Here is a 23,359-nt window from a genome sequence, read left to right as displayed (position 1 = left end):
GAATAATCATGCCCACTACATAGAGTTGCATTGAGATATAAATGAGATAATATAGTGACCGAGTTTAGCGCAGTGAATTGCACATAGCAAGTATTTAATAATTTCTAACAAGGCTGATGATGGCATAAAGAGTCCAACAAATTATGAATATTCTATATTTATGCATAAAGAACTTCATGCTTATTTTAATTAATTAATTTATTTTTAAATATACTTTTTATTATATCTCCCTTATCCCTCCTTCCCTCTATCCTCCTAGCCCTTACGCACACCCCATGTCTTCATTACCCTATTGTCCATGCCCATGGGCTATGCCTATCTATTACCAATAAAAGCCTAGGTGGTCATCATGCCCTCACACTGTTATGCAGTCACGCCATCACAATCCATCACCAGGGTGGGCGGGGCTTGAAGCTGTGTGTGCACTGCAGGGGCAGGACCCAGCAGTTGCTTCACGTGGCTTCCATCAGGGTTTCCACAGCCCCTCACATGCTGCAGAGGCAGGACCTCCAGCTCCAGCCTATCTCTTTGGGGTAATCCATAGAGAAACCCCGGATGTGTGGGTGGGGCCTAACTTTTTGGGGCGATCAATCACGGGGCTCCCACTCTGTTAGAGGATACAGGCCAGACTGGGCGACCCACCCCCTGAGTGCACAAATTTTGTGCACCAGGCCACTAGTAAGTATATAAATTCTTTGGTTTATCTCTTCTTGTCCCCCTCAACCTGAGATCAAGGTATGTCCATCTGTTCCATGCCTCCCTGCTTTGGGTCTTATTTTGTTGGTCAATTCATTCTGCTTGTTAGACTCCACGAATAAGTGAGGTCATGTTATATGTGTCTCTCTCAGATTGTCTTATTTCACTTAGCATAATATTCATGCTTCTTTTACCTGTGAGAATCTTATCTTCCTTAAAAAATAAAAAAGGGGGAGGACAATTCTCATAGAGGCTTGAGGTTCTAGTTCAGGACATGCTCTTGGTATCTATTGTTGAGTTCTCCAGGTGTCAAATGGAGAGGCTTCCAAATGTAAAACGAGTGGCAGCTGTAGAAGTTAGGATTTAGGCTTCCCTGGGAACTAAGGGTCTGTCAGATCCTATAAAAACAACCTATTACACATTTTATGTATGTTTTGTTTCAAAAATGTGCACAGCACCTGTGTAGAAAACCTCCTTGGTCATCATATTAAAAACTCTACCATGTTTCAACCACTGTGGCTCAGAGCTTGTAGAGGTTGCTCAGTCCTATTATAGGACTGCAGGGCCTCTGGCTAGCAGTCAAACTATCATAGCTTAAATGTTGTAAGGTTATTTCTCTACTTCTTCCCCTAGATCCATTCTCTGCTCTTGTCTGCCCTACTTTATAACTAGGAAAGCTGAATACTATTTATTCTGACTCCTGTTTTTGCCCTCTGATTTCTGTTTGAGTTCACATTGAGGAGAGGGGGAGGTACTAGCAGGAAACTGGAAGGAAGGTGTTAAGAGGGGTTAGAGTATTTATCCTTCCCAACCCCCCTCTATCTGCCACAGTCCATATGTGCCACTAAGACCACAGCTCTGGACAGGCCTACACCACTCTTGCCAGTTTTCAGTGGCACAGCTTCTTACCCATGCCACACCTCGATGAATACTTCCTTTAACTCTCTTCTGTTCAATTTTATTTCTAGCTAAACACATTTCTTGTGTTCAAGAAATAACCTATACTGGGCCCATTTTTCTCCTCTGCATTAACTGCAGTGGCTCTCATAATTCAGATCATGATAACAGTTGTTATTCTTTGTAAGTACTATTACTAGTAATTATGGGCTTTGTCCATAACAGTAAATCATATTTCTACATCATTCAAATATTTTCTTAAGTCTTAACTCTTCCCATTTGCTCTCATTAATTGAAGTGAAGAGAGATTTTACTTATTGCTTATCAGTTGCAGAAGGTGGGATTATTTCTGACATCTGCTGATGGAAGTGCATGAAAACCAGAGGTATATAAAATTTATAGCTCTGTATTATTTAATTATGGATCTGGTGAATTCTCAGTAAAATATCTAATACTAAAAAAATATAAATAAAATATCTCCCTTTTCCTATCCCTAAACCAGTTATTGACTTAAGGTTAACAAAATGCATTTAACACCATGCTGAGTTACCTTATACCATACAACATCAGGCTCCTGCTCAGATTTTTTAAAGTCATCCATGTCTGGGCAGGAGATCTCTTTTCTTTTAGTGACTTCAGATTTTTCTAAGTAGCGGATCCTGCTATTGTAGCACAGGCCTGATTCATTCTCTGCAACAGTCAAGGACATTGACACCTTCATGCAATATGTCGAGTTTCTGTAGGAACAGAGAAATAGCAAAATGACTTTATTGGGTGTTTACAACTTCATTTGTACACTATATATTTCAAGAGGATTGACTTTTCCATTTAGCTCATTACTGAGAAATCAGAAACAACATAAAAAAATAGAGAACAGTTTTCTACTTTAACTAGTTAGACAGAAAGATATTAAACAAAATGCCAATATGGACATTTCTGACCATGAGATAGCTACATAGAACAGCTATATCCATCTTCTGAACCACCAGATGGTCAGACTTCTTTCCAAGGGATAAATATTTTTATTAATTTTTGGGGTAACATTGGTTAATAATAAATAAATAAATTTATGTTGAAGATCTGATAGTAAAAGCTTGCGAGAAAGTCTATAACTAGAAATATAGTCATTTCTGCTCTGCCCCTATGGCTAGTTCATTACCAGATATTCCAAAGGTTGTTTAATTTTGCCATTGATTTCTAAGCCAACATGTACTTTTATAGTATACACACCAAAAAACAGACCAACATACCGAAGATACCTGTTAACTTACATAGGTTTTTACAGTGTTTACTGAGATATTTCAGGGGTCCAATTCTGGCATCCTACAAAGGACAAATCCTAGTAGAAAACTGTCAGCCTAGCTTAATTTTATCCATTGTAAAGGAGCTTCAACATTGAATTTTATCATAAGGTCACTTTGTATACACCATGACCTTTCCCTAACCTACTGTACATGGACTCCAGAAAATATCAATCACAAAAAAGAAAACTGGAAAGTGTGAAGAAGAAATCAGAAACAACCTGGTAAGACTTAGAAGGTCAAATGTTTTCTTTCTTGGGTGAGACATCAGAACCATTTTTGTTCTGAACATCAATGGATACCTGCTGTTGAACAAAGTGCCAAGAGTATTTCAAAACCAAGTATTTTTAAAATCAAGTGATAATAATCCTGACAGATGGAATTAGCATGAGAATCAATAATTTAATGTTGGTCTCAAAGCATTGTTAGTATTCATACTACTTAGTAGTCATTGAAATTTCACAAAATGCTAGGTATCATACAAATGTGGACGAAAGGGGCCACATGCTAACCTGACAAACTCAGGTAAGTATTGCAAACTCAGAGACCTAAAGTAACCACAAAGGATGGTCTAAAATTAAACTTTAACTAAAAGTAGTTATTGTGGGTAGTTACATCCTAGGCTGGTATCTTTCACTGACAAGGTCAAACTTTACCTTAACTGAGCCTATCTGTCTTTTTGCATCTATAATACCATATCCTTGAAATGTCTGGGTAACTTATAACTTCCCTTTTTCAGGACCCCTTGGGGCACAACCTAATGTGCCTGGGCATCAGGACAGATGCCACAAATTCCTTCACTGTAACCATGTTAATGTTCCTGCACCCACCTAAGTATGTGTCTATTATTTTACTTTTTATCCAATCCCAGAGGTTTCCCTATTTGCTTTCTCCACCTCTCTAGTCTATCACCAATGGATTTCATGTAACCCACCTAGGTCCCTCCTTTGATTGCAATATATAGAGGAAAACCCACCATTCTCAGGAGCACTATCCCAATCCTTTGAGATATTGCTTCCTGGCAATTATCGACAGTTTGGCTCAAAAAACTCACAAAAGTTCTTTACAGGTTTGAATGTTTTTTTATGTTAACACAAAGTACAGGAGGGCACATTGCTGCTGCCCATTAGATTTACTGGTATAAACTGAGTTAATAAAAATAACTACTACTTGGATTTCTAGAAAAGTTAATTACTGGCTATGCTCATGCCTGTGTCATCTGAGAAGGATGCTATCAAATCACTCGCATTCTGATGTTCAGAAACAACCCAATGGCCCCAGAGGATGGCTGGTTAGCCAGAGACTGGTAAGATTCCTCAGGGAAGGAACAACCTAAGACAGGCACAGTCGCATAGGGGCCATCAGGAGAGAACTTGGGGGTCAACAGAGGTGGGGCACATACCTTCACCCCACAAGTTTGCAGGGGCTTGAACCCTCACCCCTGATGAGGGAGATCTCCTACCCCCATGGATGCTCAGCTTCACATGCCCAGCTCAAATCGGGACCCAGGTAACAGAGACTTGGCCGACAGAAGATGCCCTCTCACTGCAACAAGACTTGATGGAAACGTCTTGCACCCATGATCCGGGGAACTGAGGTCTATGATATCTAAATCCAGCCTAGCACCAGGAATGTTCAGGGCCTACTCAAGAAGGCAAATAATCCTCTCCACTAATATTTACAGGGTAAAACAAGTTGGTTGTTAGAGTATTAAATTTGACAGTAAAATAGTAGTCAAGTTTTCAGACTAATTTAAACTGGCCAATCAAAATAAGCAAATACTCTAGAAAAATCAATTGTACTGGACAAAAAAGCTGTTACTAAAGTGTTAACTAAAATTTTTATTGGTAGTTCATCTCATGGTAAAATTGTGTAACATATAATGAACCTAAAGCAGTCACATTTTAGTGCAAAAAAAGTAAAATTTAAAAGCTATCAAGATTACAGCATAAAATTTCCAAAAGCCTCCCAATATTTAAACCAAAGAAGGGGAGATAGTAGAAGAATATCATGTAAGGAAAAATATCCTATAAATAAATTACATCTAGAAAATGTTTACTTTAGAAAATTAACTTTCATTTGTAATGCTAACAGAAAGACACCCAGGTAAAACATACATGGTGTCAAAACAAGCCAAAGGAAAATCGTTTGGGCAAAAAAATGAAAAAGGATCGCAAGTCAAATTTATAGAAAATATTCCTTTATTAACTTTTGGTTGAGAATATGTTTGTATATTTTCAGAAAACAACTCTGAGACCATGTGGATTCCTGCAACAGAGAGAAATTGATAGGAATGCTCCAGCCATGAAGACAGAAGAGAAACAGTCCAGAGATGAAAAACGCTGACCATGCCTTGCCATACTAGCAGTCAGCAGATGTGCATCACTGCAGATTGCCCAGGACCAAACCAGAGAGGGTCGGACCTGCATTACCACCATTTGTCCACCATCCAGAACTGAAATATCATTGCTGTTATGTACACATAAACAACTGTTGGACATAGAAATCGGGACTCAAAAGAACTGTTGGCCCAGAAAGAAACTCACTATAGACTGATTCATTTGCCTCTCAGCATAACCATTATTGCTTGTCTCATTTTCGGTTCCTATAAGTGTATTCCTAGTATCACATGAGCTCACTCATCTAGGGGAAAAGATGAACAACATAGACTGATAAACAAGAACAGCATCCATCAGACTGTCAGACCTCAGAGGGAAGGTAGGGGAGGGTGGTGACAAGGGAGATAGATCAACCAAAGGACTTGTGTGCTTGCATATGAGCCTAACCAGTGATCACGGACAACAGGGGGAGGGAGGCATGCGGGGGGGGGGGTTTGGGATGGGAATTGGGGGGGTTGATGACAAATATGTGATACCTTAATCAATAAAGTAATTTAAAAAAAAGAAACAACCCAATCATTCAATGTAGATTGTGAGCTATTACTTTTCTGTCTTCCTTAGAACCTGAAGACATAAGATATGCCTAGTTGGAATCAAATCTAAGAACATTTCATTCTCTTGTTAGATATTTGATAGCCTCTTAAAAACCCAAAAGCTAAAAGCACCAGATTTTTTTAAAGTCTCAGGCAAGAAGATAAAGTTTGGTTCAATAGTCTCAACAATAGAAGTAGATAGAGTGTCCAATGCCCTGAAAGAATTTATGCCAAATGTATTTGGTCCTGAGGAGAAAACAAGGTAGACTAAATAAGGGATCAATAATAATGTAGTGGTTTCTTAACCAAGCACCAAATTTAAACTAAGATTCACTGGGTTCACCTTGCTTTGTGAACTTAGGTAAGTTACATAACATCTCTTAGTCTCAGTTTCCTCAACTGAAAAATGAGAATAAGAAGTCCTTTATGGTGTTTCCATTGAAGGTGGGAAAATGAAGTTCTTTTAATTATACAACCATGAGCAAAAACATGTTTATCATTTTCAGTTGGAATGATTACAATACCTGATATTTCCAGGCTGTTATAACTATTAAAATAAAGTATATAGAACACATAATACTCCTCATATTAGGACCCTCTTCCCCCTACACGCCCCATAGAAACATGGCGTTATATACAGATTTTGAAAATTAGAAATTCACACATGAAACCTATATGTTCATGTTGACCAATGTCACCCCAATAAAATTTAATTAAAAAACAAACAAAAAACCCACATAATACAGCAACTGCTACATAATAGATATTTAATATATTGTAGTTAGAATTGTTATTACTGCTAGGATTACTTATGCATAATTTAACAAATAATCATTATAATGTATATGTAATATAGTAATTGTGAACAATAACCTATATAATAAAAACAAAACACTGGCAGTAATGGGTTAAGATATGCCATGGAGTTAGGAGAACTACTTGATAGAAAAGCATTTAGAACAGGTCAGTTGGGTGATAGGCCTAGTACTAGAGAGCCACAAAGTTCTGAAGAGATCAAAAAGATATACTGACCACTGGGCTGGCATGGCTCAGTGGTTGGGCATCAACCTATGAACCAAAAAGTCATGGTTGGATTCCCATTCAGGGCACATGCCCAGGTTGTGGGCTTGATCTCCAGTGGGGGACATGCAGGAGGCAGCCAATCGATGATTCTGTCTCATTATTGGTGTTTCTATCTCTCTCTCCCTTTCCCTTCCTCTCTGAAATCAATAAAAATATATTTTAAAAATATAAAAATATATATATATATATATATATATATATATATATATACTAGAGGCCCAGTGCATGATTGAATCATGCACGTGTAGGGTCCCCTACACGCTTTCACTTTCTATTGCGGGGGAGCTGGGTGCCTGTCCGCTAGTGCCGGAGCAGACAGGCACCCAGCTCCCCCGCTTTTGATGGTCTGTGGCGGGACGTGAGCTCGCTGTCCCAGAGGCCCCTTCTGTGCTGCAGCACAGCCATGGCACAGACGCTGAGCTCGCGCCGCCACTGGCAATGCGAGCTCAGCATCCTGCCGGCCCAATCTGCTACTCCGGCCACCCCGAGTCCCGCCCCCTGCACCTCCCTCTGGCCCAATCGTGGGTAGCGGAGTGATGGTAATTTACATATTACCATATTATTAGGTAGGATATACTGACCTAGGTGCAAAAGAAATGAGTCAAGAGAAAGCTGGTAATGCAGGAAAAAATTTCCAGGTACCATGAGTACTAGCCACTAGATAAAATTCAGAACCTTGAAGGCCAAATTATTAGTAAAAGGTCCACTAAACCTTCTGTGAGTTTCTTAAACAAATCTATACTAATAAAAGGGTAATATGCAAATTAGTCAGGATGCCCTCATAGTAACGACCAAACAGCAGGCTGCTTGGGGCGACAAGGCTGGCAGGGGGGGTAGTGAGGAACAACCAAATGACTGAACAGCAGGCTGTGTGGGGCAACCAGGCCGGCAGGGCGGGCAGTGAGGAGTGACCAGGCCAGCAGGGGGGCAGTTGTGGACAACCAGGCTGGCAGGGGGTTGGCAGTTGGGGGTGACCAGACTGGCAGAGTGGGGCAGTTGGGGGCGACCAGGCTGGTGGGGGTAAAGTAAGGGGTGACCATGCTGGCGGTGGGGGGGGGCATTTGGGGATGATCAGGCCAGCAGGCAGAGGTGGTTAGGGGTGATCAGGCTGGCAGGGATATAGTTAAGGGCAAGCAGGCAAGCAGGCAGGTGAGCAGTTAGGAGCCAGGTGTCCCGGATTGTGAGAGGATGCAGTATGGGCTGAGGGGACGACCCGCCCCACCCCCCCAGCATGAATTTCGTGCACTGGGCCTCTAGTAACATCTATAATAATGACTAGACATCTAGGCAAGGTTTCCTGGGACCAAAAAGAAGAGATATTTCTATGTGCCTCCTCGCCTACCCCTCTAAAGTTTAAACTATATAGGCCATGCCATCAGAATCTTCAATATCATGGGAAGGAGCTGAGGACAAGGAACCCACACTAGGGATGGTTGATGCGTTGAAGGAGGAGAACGGATGGTTTCAGTCTTTTCTAATGTTTACCCACAAACAATCTTAGGCTAAAGCTCTTCATGAATTTGCTCTTACTCTGATCTTTTGCATGTAAAAGACTGCTGACAAATTGCTGTTGACCAATGAACAAGTATTAGTATGAAGTCCCTGATGATGACCAAAAGCCTGCTGTCTCTGTCACTGACCTGGGGGAGGTGTGATCAAGACTGCCTGACAATCTGAGACTCAGGTGGATTTTTATTAGTTGTGTAATCCAACCCTGGCATAGTTCTCATTAATAATCTTACATTATTTATTTTATTTTAAAAAATGTCCCCAGGCAAGTTCTATTTAAAATGTTTTTTGCAACTAAGACCTAAAAATGTTACATTTCTTTCATTAGGTGCAATTAGAGCTATGCCACTTTGAGGAGGCAACTGAGGAGTGTGAACAAATGGTGGCTATAGTTTTTTCTGAGCTCCCTCCTTATCCTGCAGATGAGTTGAACATTTAGACTCAATATGAGCAAAGGGACTTTGCAACCTTAGATATTTTCAAGATACCTTAGTAATCTTTCAAGTACTTCCATATCTCTTATTTTACTTAATTCTGTGCGTAATTCAGGAAAATGTGCAGGTAATATTATCTACATTTTGCAGAATACAAGATAGGCAAAAGGAAGGATACATAACTTAGTTTAGCTCATATAGATAATTAGTGTATGAGAGCCAAAGCCTTGGCTGTTAGCCCCTGGATACTCTCAGATCTTGATGGGTTGACAGTCAAATTAATTCATAGTTATCCACAACAACTTAGAGAAGCTCATAGAAATATAGTTTGTAAAGATAACATTTAAAGAATAATGTTAATATGTACAGCACAGAAGACTTTTTAGTATGTTTTTATTGGTTTTAGAGAGAGAGGAAAGAAGAGGGAGAGAAAGAAACATCAATGTGAGAGAGAAACAGATTGGCTGCCTCCTGAATGCACATGCAGCAAACCTAGACCTGGGATTGAGCCCCCAACCTGAACATGTGCCCTGACTGGGAATCGAACTGGTGATTTTCAGTGTGCTGGATGATGCTCATTCAACTGAGCCACACCAGCCAGGGCCAGCACAGAAGAATTTGCTAATTTATAAATAAACCTCACTTTTTTTCCCAAAAATTTAATGTTAGCTACTTTAGGTCATAAATTATACTTTTTTCCAGAAGTATTTCTGCAGGAAAATGTTGATGATTCTTGGGTTATAAGAGGTGAAAAGTAAGACCCAGGATTTAAGCCATACATGAAAAATCCAGATGCCCCTTTCTAACTCCCATTTATAAAAAATAAAAAGGCTTATACTATAAAACATAAAGTTTTATTTCAGAATTTGTGTTTATGTAAATGTGTTATGTCACCAGAACTAACCTATTAAAAATAAACTAAATAAATTAGGGACTTCTACACATATAAAACAGATGCCCAGGTAAAATGCTTCAGGATATAGTTGAAACTTTTCTAAATGGTTGCTTTAGTTGTCTTATCCTTACTTCAAAACACTTTCTTTATAAATAACAGAAGCATTCAATGATGAGTAAACGAAAACCAACTTTGCTTTCTGACATTTTGAAACATGATTTGATTGTAGTTTATAGCTATTTATCAATCAATCTACCATTGTCTTCCTCAAAACATAAGAACTATGAACTGATATTCTAGAAAATTTAGGGAAGAGACACAAATGAATAATCTCAGACCCTTAGCCCAGATGATGTGGCTCAGTGGTTGAGCATTGACCTATGAACCAGAAAGTCATGGTTCGATTCCCAGTGGGGGTACATGCCCAGGTCTTAGGCTTGATCTCCAGTAGGTTGCATGCAGGAGGCAGCCAAACAATGATACTCACTAATCATTGATGTTTCTGTCTCCCTCTCTCTTCTTCTCTTAAATCAATATGTATATCAAGCCCTTCGATAAAGTCTATTACTTGAGAATCAATACAAAAATAAAATTTCATTGAAAAATATATTTGATCTTGTTGGAAAGAAGATTTTTAGGTGAGTGCAGAAATAAGGACATATAATTAAATACCTATATAGTGTTAATGTTTTTAAAGACCAAGAAGAGAAGAAAGAGAGATGACACATTACTAATATCAGTCTCATAGATTCACATAACACACTGGTGGTTGCCAGATAGAAGGGGTTTGGGAGCTGGGTGAAAAAAGTGAAGGGATTAAGAAGTACAAATTGACAACTACAAAATTCACAGAGATGTATAGTACAGCATAGGGAATATAGTCAATCTTGTAATAACTATGTATAATGTCAGATGGGTACTAGATTTATAGGGACTATCACTTTATAAATTATATAAATGTCTAACCACTATGCTGTGCACTAAAAACTAATATTATATTGAATGTCAACTGTAATTGAAAAAAATAAAAAGAAATAAAAGAAATGAAAGAAGAAATATTACTATAGGTCACATAGATATCAAAATGATACTAAAGCAATACTATGAAAAACTCTATGATCACAAAATTGTTAAGCTAGGTGAAATGGAACAATTCCTTAAAAGGCACAATCTGCCAAAACTCATGCAAGAAGAAACAGACAATATGGAATAGGTTTATAGCCATTAAAGAAATTCAATCAATAATTAATAACCTTCTAAAATAGAAAGCATCAGACTCAGATAGATTCACTGGTGGATTTTATCAAATATTTAAGGAAGAACTTATATCAATTTCCTGCAATCTCTTTCAGAAGACAGAGCAGCAGAAATACTTCCTAACTCATTCTATGAGGCCAGCATTACCCTAATACCAAAACCCAAGACACTACAAAAAGAACATAACTACATATTAATATCTCTCATGAACATAAATGCAAAATCCCCAGCAAAATAGTAACAAATCAAGTATAGTAATGTATAAAAATAATTATATACCATAACCAAGTGGGGTTTATCCCAAGTATGGAAGGCTGGTTCAATATTAAAAAATCAGTGAGTGCAATCCATCACATCAACAAGCTAAAAAAGAAAGCTCACAGGATATCAGTAGATACGGGAAAATCATTTGATTAAATCCAGCACTCACTCATGATAAAAAACTCAGCAAATTAGGAATATGGAGGAAATGCCTCAACTTGATAAAGAATATCTACCAAATGCCTACAGTTGACATCACACTTAGTGGTGAGACATTAGAAAGAAGCTTTTCCACTGGAATCAGGAAAAAGGCAAGGAAATCCCCTCTCACCACTCCTTTTCAATATCATACTGGAAGTATTAGCTAATGCAATAGATAAGAAAATGAAATAAAAATATACAGATTTAGAAGGAAGAAATAAAAGCATCTTTTTTCACAAGTGACATGACTGTCTATGTAGAACATCTGAAAGAATTGACCAAAAATATCATAAAACTAATAAGCATATATAGCAAGGTTGAAGGACATCAAGTTAATACACAAAAGTCAATTGATTTGCATTATGCCAGCAATGAATAAGCTTTTAATTTGAAATTTAAAACAATACCATTTATATTAGAAACCTCAAAATAAAATAACTAGGTATATTTCTAATGAAATATGTACAAGACATATATCCTATTTAATAAAGAGGTAATATGCAAATTGACCATCACTCCAACACACAAGAAGGCCACCCCCATCTGGTCAAAGATGGCTGCCCCCATGTGGACACAAGATGGCCACCACAAGATGGCCAGCAGGGGAGGGCAGATGGAAGGGACCAGGCCTGCAAGGGAGGGCAGTTGGGGGTGATCAGGCCTGCAGGGGAGGGCAGTTAGGGGTGACAGGCCTGCAGGAGAGGGCAGTTGGGGGTGACCAGGACTGCAGGTGAGGGCAGTTGGGGGGACCAGGCCTGTAGGGGAGGGCAGTTAAGGGTGACCAGGCCTGCAGAGGAGGGCAGTTGGGGGTAACCAGGCCAGCGGGGAAGGGAAGTTAGGGGTGACCAGGCCTTCAGGGGAGGGCAGTTGGGGGTGACCAGGACTGCAGGGGAGGGCAGTTGGGGAAGACCAGGCCTGCAGGGGAGGGCAATTCGGGGGAACCAGGCCTGCATGGGAGGACAGTTAGGAGTGACTGTGCTGGCAGGGCCAATCGGGCTTGCAGGGGGGCAGTTAGGCATTGATCAGGCTGGCAGGGGAGTGGTTAGGGGGTGATCAGGCTGGCAGGCAGAAGTGGTTAGGGGCAATCAGGCAGGCAGGCAGGTGAGTGGTTGGGAGCCAGCAGTCCTTGATTGTGAGAGGGATGTCCTACTTCCTGTGCCTAAACAGACAGTCAGACATCCCTCGAGGGGTCCCAGATTGGAGAAGGTGCAGGTTGCATGGAGGGACACACACACCCCGTGCACAAATTTCGTGCACCAGGCCTCTAGTATCTATCTCTATCTCTATCTCTATCTCTATCTCTATCTCTATCTCTATCTCTATCTCTATCTATATCTATATCTATATCTATATCTATATCTATATCTATATCTATAGCTATCTATAGCTATATCTATATACATTACCTGACTTCAAGACTTTCTGCAAAGCTACAGTAATCAAGACAATGTGGTATTAATGAGACACTATACAAATAGATGCATAGAACAGAATATTGATCCTGGAAATAGAACCACACAAATATAGTCAACTGCTCTTTGACAAAGAAACAAACACAGGACTATAGAGCTAATATGTATTTTCAACAAATTATGCTGAAACAGTTGGACCTCGTGCAAAAAATTAATCTAGATACAAATCTTACACCCATCACAAAAGGTATCTCAAAAAGGATCACAGAACTAAATGTAAAATGTAAAATTATAAAACTCCTAGAAGACAATACAGGATAAAACTTAGATGATCTTGGATATGGAAATGATTTTTTAAATTAAAACATTATAGGCACAATCTATGAAAGAAATAATTGATAAGCTGGACTTCATTAAAATTCTGCTCTACAAAAGACAATGTCAAGAGAACTAGAAGACAAGCCACAGACTGGGAAAAATATTTGCAGAACATATCTGGTAAAGGTTTTCTGAAATATATGAAAAATCTCTTAAAATTTAAAGAAATCGAACAATCTAATTTAAAAAATGGGCCAAATACTTCCTCTATCTCTTTTTTCAGTGACCTGGAGTTTACCGACTACAAGTCTTTTACCCCCTTAGTTAAGTTTATTCCTAGGTATCTTAATTTTTTTTTTGGTGTGATGGTAAATGGGATTGCTTTTTAAATCTCTCTTTCTGTAAGTTCACTATTGGTGTATAAAAATGCCATAGATTTCTTGGCATTAATTTTGTATCCTGCTACATTGCAGAATTCATTGATTAAGTCTAATAATTTTTTGATTGAGTCTCTAGGGTTTTCTATGTACAGTATCATGTCATCTGTGAATAATGACAGTTTTATATCTTCTTTTCCAATTTGGATGCCTTTTATTTCTTCTTCTTGTCTAATTGCTATGGCTAGCACTTCCAGAACTATGTCAAACAGGAGTGGGGAAAGTGGGCATCCCTGTCTCATTCCTGTTCTTAGGTGAAATGGTTTTAGTTTTTGCCCATTGAGTATGATGTTGGCGATAGGTTTGTCATATAAGGCTTTTATTATGTTGAGGTATGATCCCTCTATTCCCACTTTGCTGATAGTTTTTATCAGGAAAGGGTGTTGGATTTTGTCAAATACTTTTTCTGCAACAATTGATATGACTATGTGATTTTTGTCTCTCAATTTGTTTATGTGATGTATCACATTTATTGATTTGCAGATATTGTACCATCCGTGTATCCCTGGGATAAATCCTACTTGGCTGGCGAGGATGCAGAGATTATGGAATTTAAACTATATAGGTGAGAAGAAAGCAAAGGGCAGTGAAAAAATTGTGGGATCAATGAGCTGCAACTCTGTGGGGCCAATAGATTATTGGGATTGGGTTATAGAAACAGTGAGCTAGAAGTGGTGGAAGAGTAGAATACATGAAAATGAGATTATGGAGGGATTGCTAAAGTCTCTAATACTCTAACATGTTTCAGATGGCCTGCCACAATCATATTATATTTTTAGCCCCTAAAAATATTTTGAATATGCAACTCTTGTAATAGTCTAAAACCTAGATATGGGTAAAAGAATTATATTACAGAAAGTCACTGAAGTTTGTACAAGAGATGCAATAAACTTTATATTCACACAGGAAACAGACTGGGACTCGGACTCTGCTCAGGAATCTCAGTCCCACAGTCGTTTCTTACTGACAAGTCTAAACCTCTTCTGGTTTTCAAGGATCTCTATTACACTGGCTTTATTAGCTAGCTTAGCAGTGATTAATTGAATCAATTCTTGTTTTATGATTATCAAATATAACTCATTAATTCTTCAAAGCAGGTAACTCTGCTAACTGACTAAGCTGTGAACATCTGCTTCCTTCCAATAAACAAATTGAATGGAGTTCAAATTACATAGGTATTGTACCATAGAATGATTATATTTCTGAGTATTATATAGCTAATGTGAAACAATATGACTACCTAAACATTATAGCAATGAAAATTCACTATAAATAAAATGCAAATAGATTCCAATTGCCAATACTTTGCTATTTAAGTTACTTATAATTTTGTAATCAAGTAGATTATTACATTTTTTAGATTTAGAAAATAAACATTTCAGGTTATATATGTGTTCCTTTATGCATAATCACTATAAAAATAAGTAAATCAGGGCTCTCACTTAAAATAAAAAAATTCAGTAAAAGAAATAACTAATTGCATCAGAAGGCATCGTTGCTGTCTCAAGACCCTGTTGTACAATTTTGATCTTTTCTGAAGACAATTAATTCTATTATATCCAGGCTCTCATTTTTCTTATCCGCTCTCCTGGAAATTACTACCCAGGCAACCAACTTGTTAACTCCTAACTTTTCAAGGATCAATAGTTAAGTTGGAAGTGAATTATAAGGAATGTTCACTGATCTTGAAAATTTCTTGGAAACCATGGTGGGTAGTAGAATAGAAGGTTGGAAGGTGATAAAAGCTATTTCTTAGAGTCTTAGGAAAACTAGGCCAATTAATTCTCTTTCTAAAGGCACAGGTTTCTTTGCAATATGCCATAAAGTAAATCCCATGGTACATATTCAACAGTTGTTTGTTGATTGAAATATAAAACTTGTTTAATATATGCTACATACACACATTTGGGTCAGAATCATTTAAGGGCATTAAAGTCAGGCAAAATTACTTTATACTTTTATATATTTATTTTTCTTATATTTTATTGATTTTTTACAGAGAGGAAGGGAGAAGGATAGAGAGTTAGAAACATCGATAAGAGAGAAACATCAATCAGCTGCCTCCTGCACACCCGCTACTGGAGATGTGCCCGCAACCAAAGTACATGCCCTTGACTGGAATCGAACCTGGGACCCTTCAGTCTGCAGGCAAACACTCTATTCACTGAGCCAAACCGGTTAGGGCTACTTTTATTTTTTTATTGTTGAACATTTCACACATACTCAAAATTAAAAAGAACACTATAATGAACACTTGTGCTCATTGTACAGATTCAATAATTAGTAACCTGCAGCAGTTCTTATTTCAAATATCTCTACCTCATTCCACTTTTCTGGTAATGTTTTTCTAGAGTAAGAATCACACAAATATGATGAATACCAAGGTAAAGGTCATGCCTTAGAGCTTATAAATGCCACAAGGAACCCTGTAGAAAGAGTTAGTGAGGAATTCAGATTTTGAGAACCTCATTTACTTCAATGATTACTAAAGACCAAAAATAGTCTGATTATGTTCCTATTTAAGAAGGAGTTTCCTTTTTCTATCTACTTCATTTGAGAAGTAAATGGTCACAATGGTTTTTGAACCTATATTTGGTTCTCTGCATTTAAATATTGTGATTCCCAAACACACAGATTTTGACAGATGTTCAATTATTTTAATCACTCTTTTCAATAACTATGAATTCAATTCAGGATTAAATTAATACATCTATCTTCATCCACAGCTTAAGTCACCTCTTGAACCAAGTTGTTGAAGTGATGTGCGAAATTTTGTCAAATAAGATTGCTCTCATCATTTTTATCCTACCAACTAGACACCTGGTGCACGATTTCATGCACTGGTAGGGTCCGGCCAGCCCACCCAGATGGGGGTTGATCAGGGCAGGGCCAGCCATGGGAAGGGGCCATGGGAGGTTGGCTGGCCAGCCCCACCCCTGATCAGGCCAGTTGGCTGGCCGCAATGGGCATTAGAGCAACCAATCATTCCGGTCGTTCCAGTCATTCTGGTGTTCCGGTAGCTGGCTTTTTATATATATATATTAGTGGCCCAGTGCACGAAATTCGTGCACAGGGGGATGTCCCTCTCCCCAGACTTCACCCTCTTCAATCTGGGACCCCTTGGGGGATGTCCAACTGCCAGTTTAGGCCTGATCCCTGCGGTAGTCGGACATCCCTCTCACAATACAGGACCACTGGCTCCTAACCGCTCACCTGCCTGACAGTCTGATCACCCCCTAACTGCTCCCCTGACAGCCTGATTGACACCTAACTGGTCCCCTGCTGGCCAGATCGCCCCCAACTGCCCTCCCCTGTCGTGACCCACCTCCTCTGTGCGAGGCAGCAAAGATATGAGGACCAGCCTCCTCCACACCACGTGGAGCCGCAGGACCCCCAGGCCTCACTGCATGGAGTGGCCACCAGGCCCTGCCTTCACGTGTGCATGGCAATCTTGTGATGGCCCTCTTGTGGCGGCCATCTTATGGTGGCCATCTTGTGGCAGCCATCTTGCTATGGCCATCTTGTGGCGGCTATCTTGTGATGATGACACATTCAGGGCCACCTAGTGTTTTATTAGTATAGATAGATTGCCTCCACTGAAACGATTAAGGTGGGAAGAGAGAAAGGCTATAATTCTCTCAAAATATGACTCGCTTGTCTACTATGTCTCTATTACTAACCCACTAACTTGCTGAAAAATTCAACTAAATACTCTTGAGACTGGCCAAAGAAAAACAAAAACAAATATGATTAATTGTCTACTGAAAGGTCACAAGTAGTATACTTTTCTTGTTATGATTCAAATGGGTGGAGAATAATACTAAATTTATCTGCATTTTTAAGGGCATAAAATCAATAATTTTAATGATGTCCATAAAGCATATAAAAATCATCCATGATTACCTTAAAGTAGTTTCAATATGGAAATTTTAGGTGATATAGACATTGTGAAATTCATAACTTTTCGTATTTTAAATGTCACTCCCTTAGCAATGGCATAGAATCACCTATATGGATTGACTTTCTCACTTCTCACGTATTTGGCATCAATGGGCACTAGATCTGAAAAACTTGTCTATTATTCACACACAAATGCTACCTGATTTACATATGTCATTATGAAATATATTTCTATACGTCTGAGTTGACAAAACACAGTTGTTTCCTTCAGGACAGTGGTTCCCGAACTTTTTCCTCATCAAGGTACACATGAGGAATAATGTTCAAAATTTTACCTACACATATCAGTCCCAATCACTAAGACCTGCTGTGTGATTAAATAGATCACCACATATGCTTTAATTAAGTATCTGCTCAGTAGAATACTATCCGTTTTCTTCTATTGATCTAGATGTGAGTTGAGAACCACTGACTTAGATGGTATCTACAATAGATACAAACATGGCCAACTGATATGTACTTGAAACAGAGAGGTACCTATAGGAAAGGATTACAAGGGCATTGAAAAATTCCACTTGTGCATGGAATAATATAAGGCTTTGCTTAAAAGTAAATAGCCTGTCAGCTGAGAGTGCCTAAAAGTAGCCCCACCCCAGTAGCAACAAGCACATCTAACACACAAATTGTGGTTTCTATATTAAAAGGAATCAGAACTCCTTGGGGGGTGGGGGAATGGCTAATTCTAGGACTGTGATAAGAAATAGACAAGATAAGCCTATAATATCTTATAGTAGTAGAATATAAGGAAATGCTAAATTAATAAAAGCACAATATTGAGGTTATGTCAAAGGGATAGATACACCCATTGAAAGAGCTCCCAATGGACAAAGGTGGGAGAATTTGAACCAGAAAATAAAGTAGCATTGAACTATAACCCAATGTATAATATGTAAATATCCATAAGTCCATACTGATATAAGTAAATGATTGAATAAATAATGGGGAAGAAGAGGCAAATATTCCATGCAGAATAATTCTAAATAATTTTATGTGGGTCACTCAATGATGTGGAACACAACTTTCCAGTCTTTAAGTATGTACTGTGAATAACTTCTTTTTTTCCAAAGAGGAGAGTATTAAAAAGGAGAAATAAAGAACAGTAACTTTACAGTGCAGAAAGACAAACACTACCTCTAGCTAGGTGATCAAGGTCCATATCAACACTGATAAAGCATATTGATACTTTGTATCCTTGATAGGATGTGATGAGAATGGTATTTTACTTCTGTGACCTTCCTCACAACATTTATTGCTCCTGTCTAACTATGAAAAAAAATAAGATAAATCCCAATTGAAGAACATTTTATAAAATTTCTGAACAGTCCTAATCAAACTGTCAAGGTTATCAGAAATAAGGAAAGTCTAAGAAATTGCCAAGGGTGGATACAGGGGTGGAGGGGGGGGGGGGGAGATGAGGTACATATGTAATAGTGTCAATAATAAATTTAAAAAAATAAAAAGGGAACTTAAGGAAGCATGATAACCAAATCTAATATAGTATCCCAGATGGATCCTGGGACAGAAACAGCTCCTAGGGCAAGGGAAACTAAGGAGAAAATAAACAAATGGGGCTACATCAAAATAAAAGCTTCTGCACAGCAAAAGAAACCATCAGGAAAACAATAAGAAAGCCCACTGCATGGGAGAACATATTTGCCAATGTTATCACCGATAAGGGTTTAATCTCCAACATTTACAGGGAACTCATACAATTTAACAAAAGAAGGATTAACAACCCAATCAAAAAGTGGGCAATGGACCTAAATAGATACTTTTTGAAAGAGGACATAAGGAAGGCCAAGAGACATATGAAAACATGCTTAAAGTCACTAATCATCTGAGAGATGCAAATCAAAACGACAATGAGGTACCACCTCACACCTGTCAGAATGGCTAGCATCAACAAATCAAGAAATGACAAGTGTTGGCAAGGATGTGGAGAAAAAGGAACCCTCCTGCACTGCTGGTGGGAATGCAGACTGGTGCAGCCACTGTGGAGAACAGTATGGAGTTTCCTCAAAAAACTAAAAATGGAACTCCCATTTGACACAGTGATCCCACTTCTAGGAATATATCCCAAGAAACTAGAAACACCAATCAGAGATGATATATGCACCCCTATGTTCATAGCAGCACAATTTATCATAGCTAAGATTTGGAAATAGCCTAAGTGCCCATCAGCAGATGAGTATATTTGAAAACTGTGGTACATTTACATAATGGAATACTATTTTGCTATAAAAAAGGAAGGAACTCCTACCATTTGCAACAGCATGGATGGAGCTGGAGAGCATTATGGTAAACGAAATAAGTCCGTCAGAGAAAGATAAATATCACATGATCTCACTCATTTGTGGAATATAATGAACAACATAAATTGATGAACAAAAACAGATGCAGAGACAGAGAAGCATCAATCAGACTGTAAAGCCTCAGAGGGAAGGTAGGGGAGGATGGAGGTAAGGGGGAGAAATCAACCAAAGGATTTGTATGCATTCATATAAGCCTAACCAATGGACACAGATACTAGGGGGGTGAGGGCATGAGTGGTGTGGGTGGTGGGGGCAATGGGGGGGATAAGGACACATATGTCATACCTTAATCAATGAAGAAATAATTTAAAAAGATAAAATCTGAAAAATTTGAATAAATAATAGACTTAAGTTAATAATAATGTTCTACCACATGTTCATTAATTGTAACAAATGCCCCATAATCATGTAAGATGTTGATACAGGGTAAATGGGTGTAGAGCATACAGGAACTTTATGTACTATGATTGCAATAATTTTGTAAATCTAAAGCTGTTATAAAATTTAAAAGTTTATTTAAAAGTAAACAAGGATTTTATTAGAGCATTTTTGATGAGGATACAAAAACTGGAAACAAAGTATATGCACATCAGTGGGAAATGGAAAATGATTGACTAAATTGTGTTATCAAAGACTATCAAGCAATCCATAATATTATATACTTAAAAGGATGAGTGAATGTTCAAACTTCTGCTATGTACTTTTACTTATAAAAGGAAATGGAGAGAAATATATAAATCTTTTTTTTGTAAAACAATGAGGAGAAAATACTCAAGTATATATGTTCCTATACCTAAAAGAGTAGGAAGAATTTATAAAGGATGCACATTAGATTGTTAACATTGCTCATAGCAAGGGAATGGAGTTAGAGGAGAGGTAGCAAGACTGGAAACATAAGCAGGTCAGGGAAAGTAGGCAATAAGTAACTGAATAATTCATTCATAAGTATATGGTGGGCTGATGCTTTGCAGATAAAATTTTAAATTTGTAAAAACACAAGACAAAAAAAGCAAATGGAGTTATGGAGGAAAAGAGTTCTATTTTGATTGGCAAGATTTAATGAGGGTGGGAGATGGACAGTGGGTAAGCAGGGAAAGAGTAGCAGTACACTAAAGAATATAGTGTCAGTTACTGAAGCTGAATTATACCCACTTACCAATTTTGCCAAGAGCTTCCCAAGTAGATGAAATACTATCACTGAGGGTGTGATTAGAATAATTTCTAGTTCTGACAATATCCTGGAGTTTTTGCCTACCACAAACAAAGACTAAACTCCTATTTGCTTCCCCAACATTCCCTCCACACACATACAAAAGTGATTCTTAGAGTATCAAGAAGGTTATCTTTTTATACACCACCTTGTTCTTCTGGCCTTAATGAGGCCTCACTTGGGGCTTCCAAGTGCTTTTGATGAAGAGGTGGCATAGCTTTAACATCAGACAAAGTCCACAGGAAACAAAAATAGGAAGGTTCTGCATTTCCGAGAAGGTATAATCAAATAATAGAGTGCAGGCCCCTGGTGAGCAAGATCAGAGGTTCCAAAAATGGCAGAATTAAAAACTGGTTTAAAGGTCATCTCAGCTACCTAATTTCAATATCTAATGCAGTCTGTCTGAGATTCTAGATCCTAGATTTTAGCACTGAGGTGGAGAAGGAAATGTATATTGTGGAACTCCTAAGGATAAAAATAGATTACTTTTCACTGTAAACTTCTTGCAAGCAGGAATTGTATGTGAAATCTTTCCTGTATAGTACCTAAGAACTCAGGATGACTGTGTGTTTACAGGGGTCCATGTTGAATATTTAGAAACAATGGATTCAAACTCACATTGCAATTCTATGAAAAATCGCAACAGTAGCTCACTGGCTAAAAGATATCCCAGCAGCATTTGAAGGTATTTTTCATCAATAAGCAAGGAGAGACCTTTGCCTAAGTGATACTTAAGGTTATTTTCATGGCCTGATATCATGACCATTGAGCTAACTGGCTATATGCAAAACAACTGTTAACATAAGGCCCTGGGGCAGGGGGGGATTGGGTAAGAAATGAAGGCAAACATTTCTAAATGAAATAACACACAGTAAATGGGAGTCCCATTTAATGAAAATTTGAAAAGATTTGTAATGTAGTTTCAATAAATAATTAAAATTGAATTTATTGAGGCTCTGCATACACTGCAACTTTTCAAAAACATACCTACTGTAAAGGTGAGGCACACCTGCACACACTCCAGTCCTAATCAAAAGACTACCAGCTATGGTATTGAACAATATTTTCATTCAGTACTCACCTTAAAACACAAGTGTAGAATCCACTGTCTTGTGCCTCAGCTGAGTGAAACCATATTGAGTCTTCCTCTTTGCTCATTCTGACCTCTGAAAAGATGATGGGCTCTTCCAAATCACCTTTGTTTTTATACCACATAAGCCTGAGCCCCGTGCTCTGGGCCATGCTATAGTTGGTGCGAATATAACTGTAGAAAAGGGCGCATTTCACTCGGACTGGTTCGCCTGCCAAAGCCATGTATGTCTTGAGATCAACTGACCAATCAATGCATCCATCCACTGAAAGAAAACCAGATGAGGCATGAGATACAGTGACCATTGTAGATAGCAATGATATGAACAACAATCATTGCCAACATATACTGAGGACATACTATGAGCCAGGGACTATGGAAAGTGCCTTATATAGATTACCTCATTCAGTCTTCCCAGTGGTCCTATGAGGCAGACAAGTGTCTTCCTTAGGCCTGGGAAAGCAGGATCTCTCATCGAGCCCTGTACCTTTGGAGTATTTTTTAATCCTGTACAGTAAGCTTCTGCTTGGGGTTGACTAGAACCCCCAGGAAGTTCCAGCACTCATGCCTATGGGGTTTGCCTAGGGACCCATGGCTAGTTCCCAATGCCAGAAAAGTGTGAAGTTGAATTGCTAGAATGACATGGACATGTTGATTTTAGTCGACTCAAATTGATTACATAGACATGAGCCCCACAAAATAACGTCTACAGGGCCCCTTTATAGCCTAGGAACAGCCCTGAGACTGACACATTTTATTATTTTTGTCTCAGAGTTCAGTTACTTTGCCCAATGTCATACAGCTAATAAGTGCTGGATAAACAGCCTCTGATTCCAGAGACTGTGTTTTTAACCCCTACTATATGCTGCCTCTGCCTATAACTGACAAGAACCATTATAAAAATAGATTACTTTTCACTGTAAACTTCTTGGTATTTATTTGCCTTATTATGGTATTTATTTGCCTTTTGAGAAAGTAAATACCTGGTTTGGAAGCAGTGGACACATAAAGTAATTATTTGCTATTATCTACATGTCAGTTTTCTATAGTCTGACCTATTAATAGCAGATATTTAATCACCGTTCAATTTATTTTTGTACCCTGAGGTCTCCCTTGCTGCTCAGCTGGTATGTGCTCATGGAAATATATTAAAT

At 38.4% G+C, this 23,359-nt stretch overlaps 1 protein-coding gene across 1 annotated transcript in view; it reads right to left on the bottom strand.

Moving 5' to 3' along the window:
• The window catches only part of IL1RAPL2 (interleukin 1 receptor accessory protein like 2), a 749,108-nt gene extending 726,598 nt beyond the window's left edge, over positions 1 to 22,510 (bottom strand). Inside the window, exons 1-2 of the mRNA XM_054719207.1 lie at positions 22,197 to 22,510; positions 2,144 to 2,330 (exon numbers count right to left, since the gene is read on the bottom strand). Of these exons, the coding sequence (XP_054575182.1) occupies positions 2,144 to 2,330; positions 22,197 to 22,510 (501 nt within the window). The remainder of the gene's footprint in view (positions 1 to 2,143; positions 2,331 to 22,196) is intronic.
• Positions 22,511 to 23,359: the final 849 nt, after the last annotated feature.

Source organism: Eptesicus fuscus, chromosome 1 (genome assembly GCF_027574615.1).
Source record: "Eptesicus fuscus isolate TK198812 chromosome 1, DD_ASM_mEF_20220401, whole genome shotgun sequence".
NCBI classification, from domain to species: Eukaryota; Metazoa; Chordata; class Mammalia; order Chiroptera; family Vespertilionidae; genus Eptesicus; species Eptesicus fuscus.
Note: the sequence above shows the minus strand (reverse complement) of the source record. Positions and strands in the feature narration are given on the sequence as shown.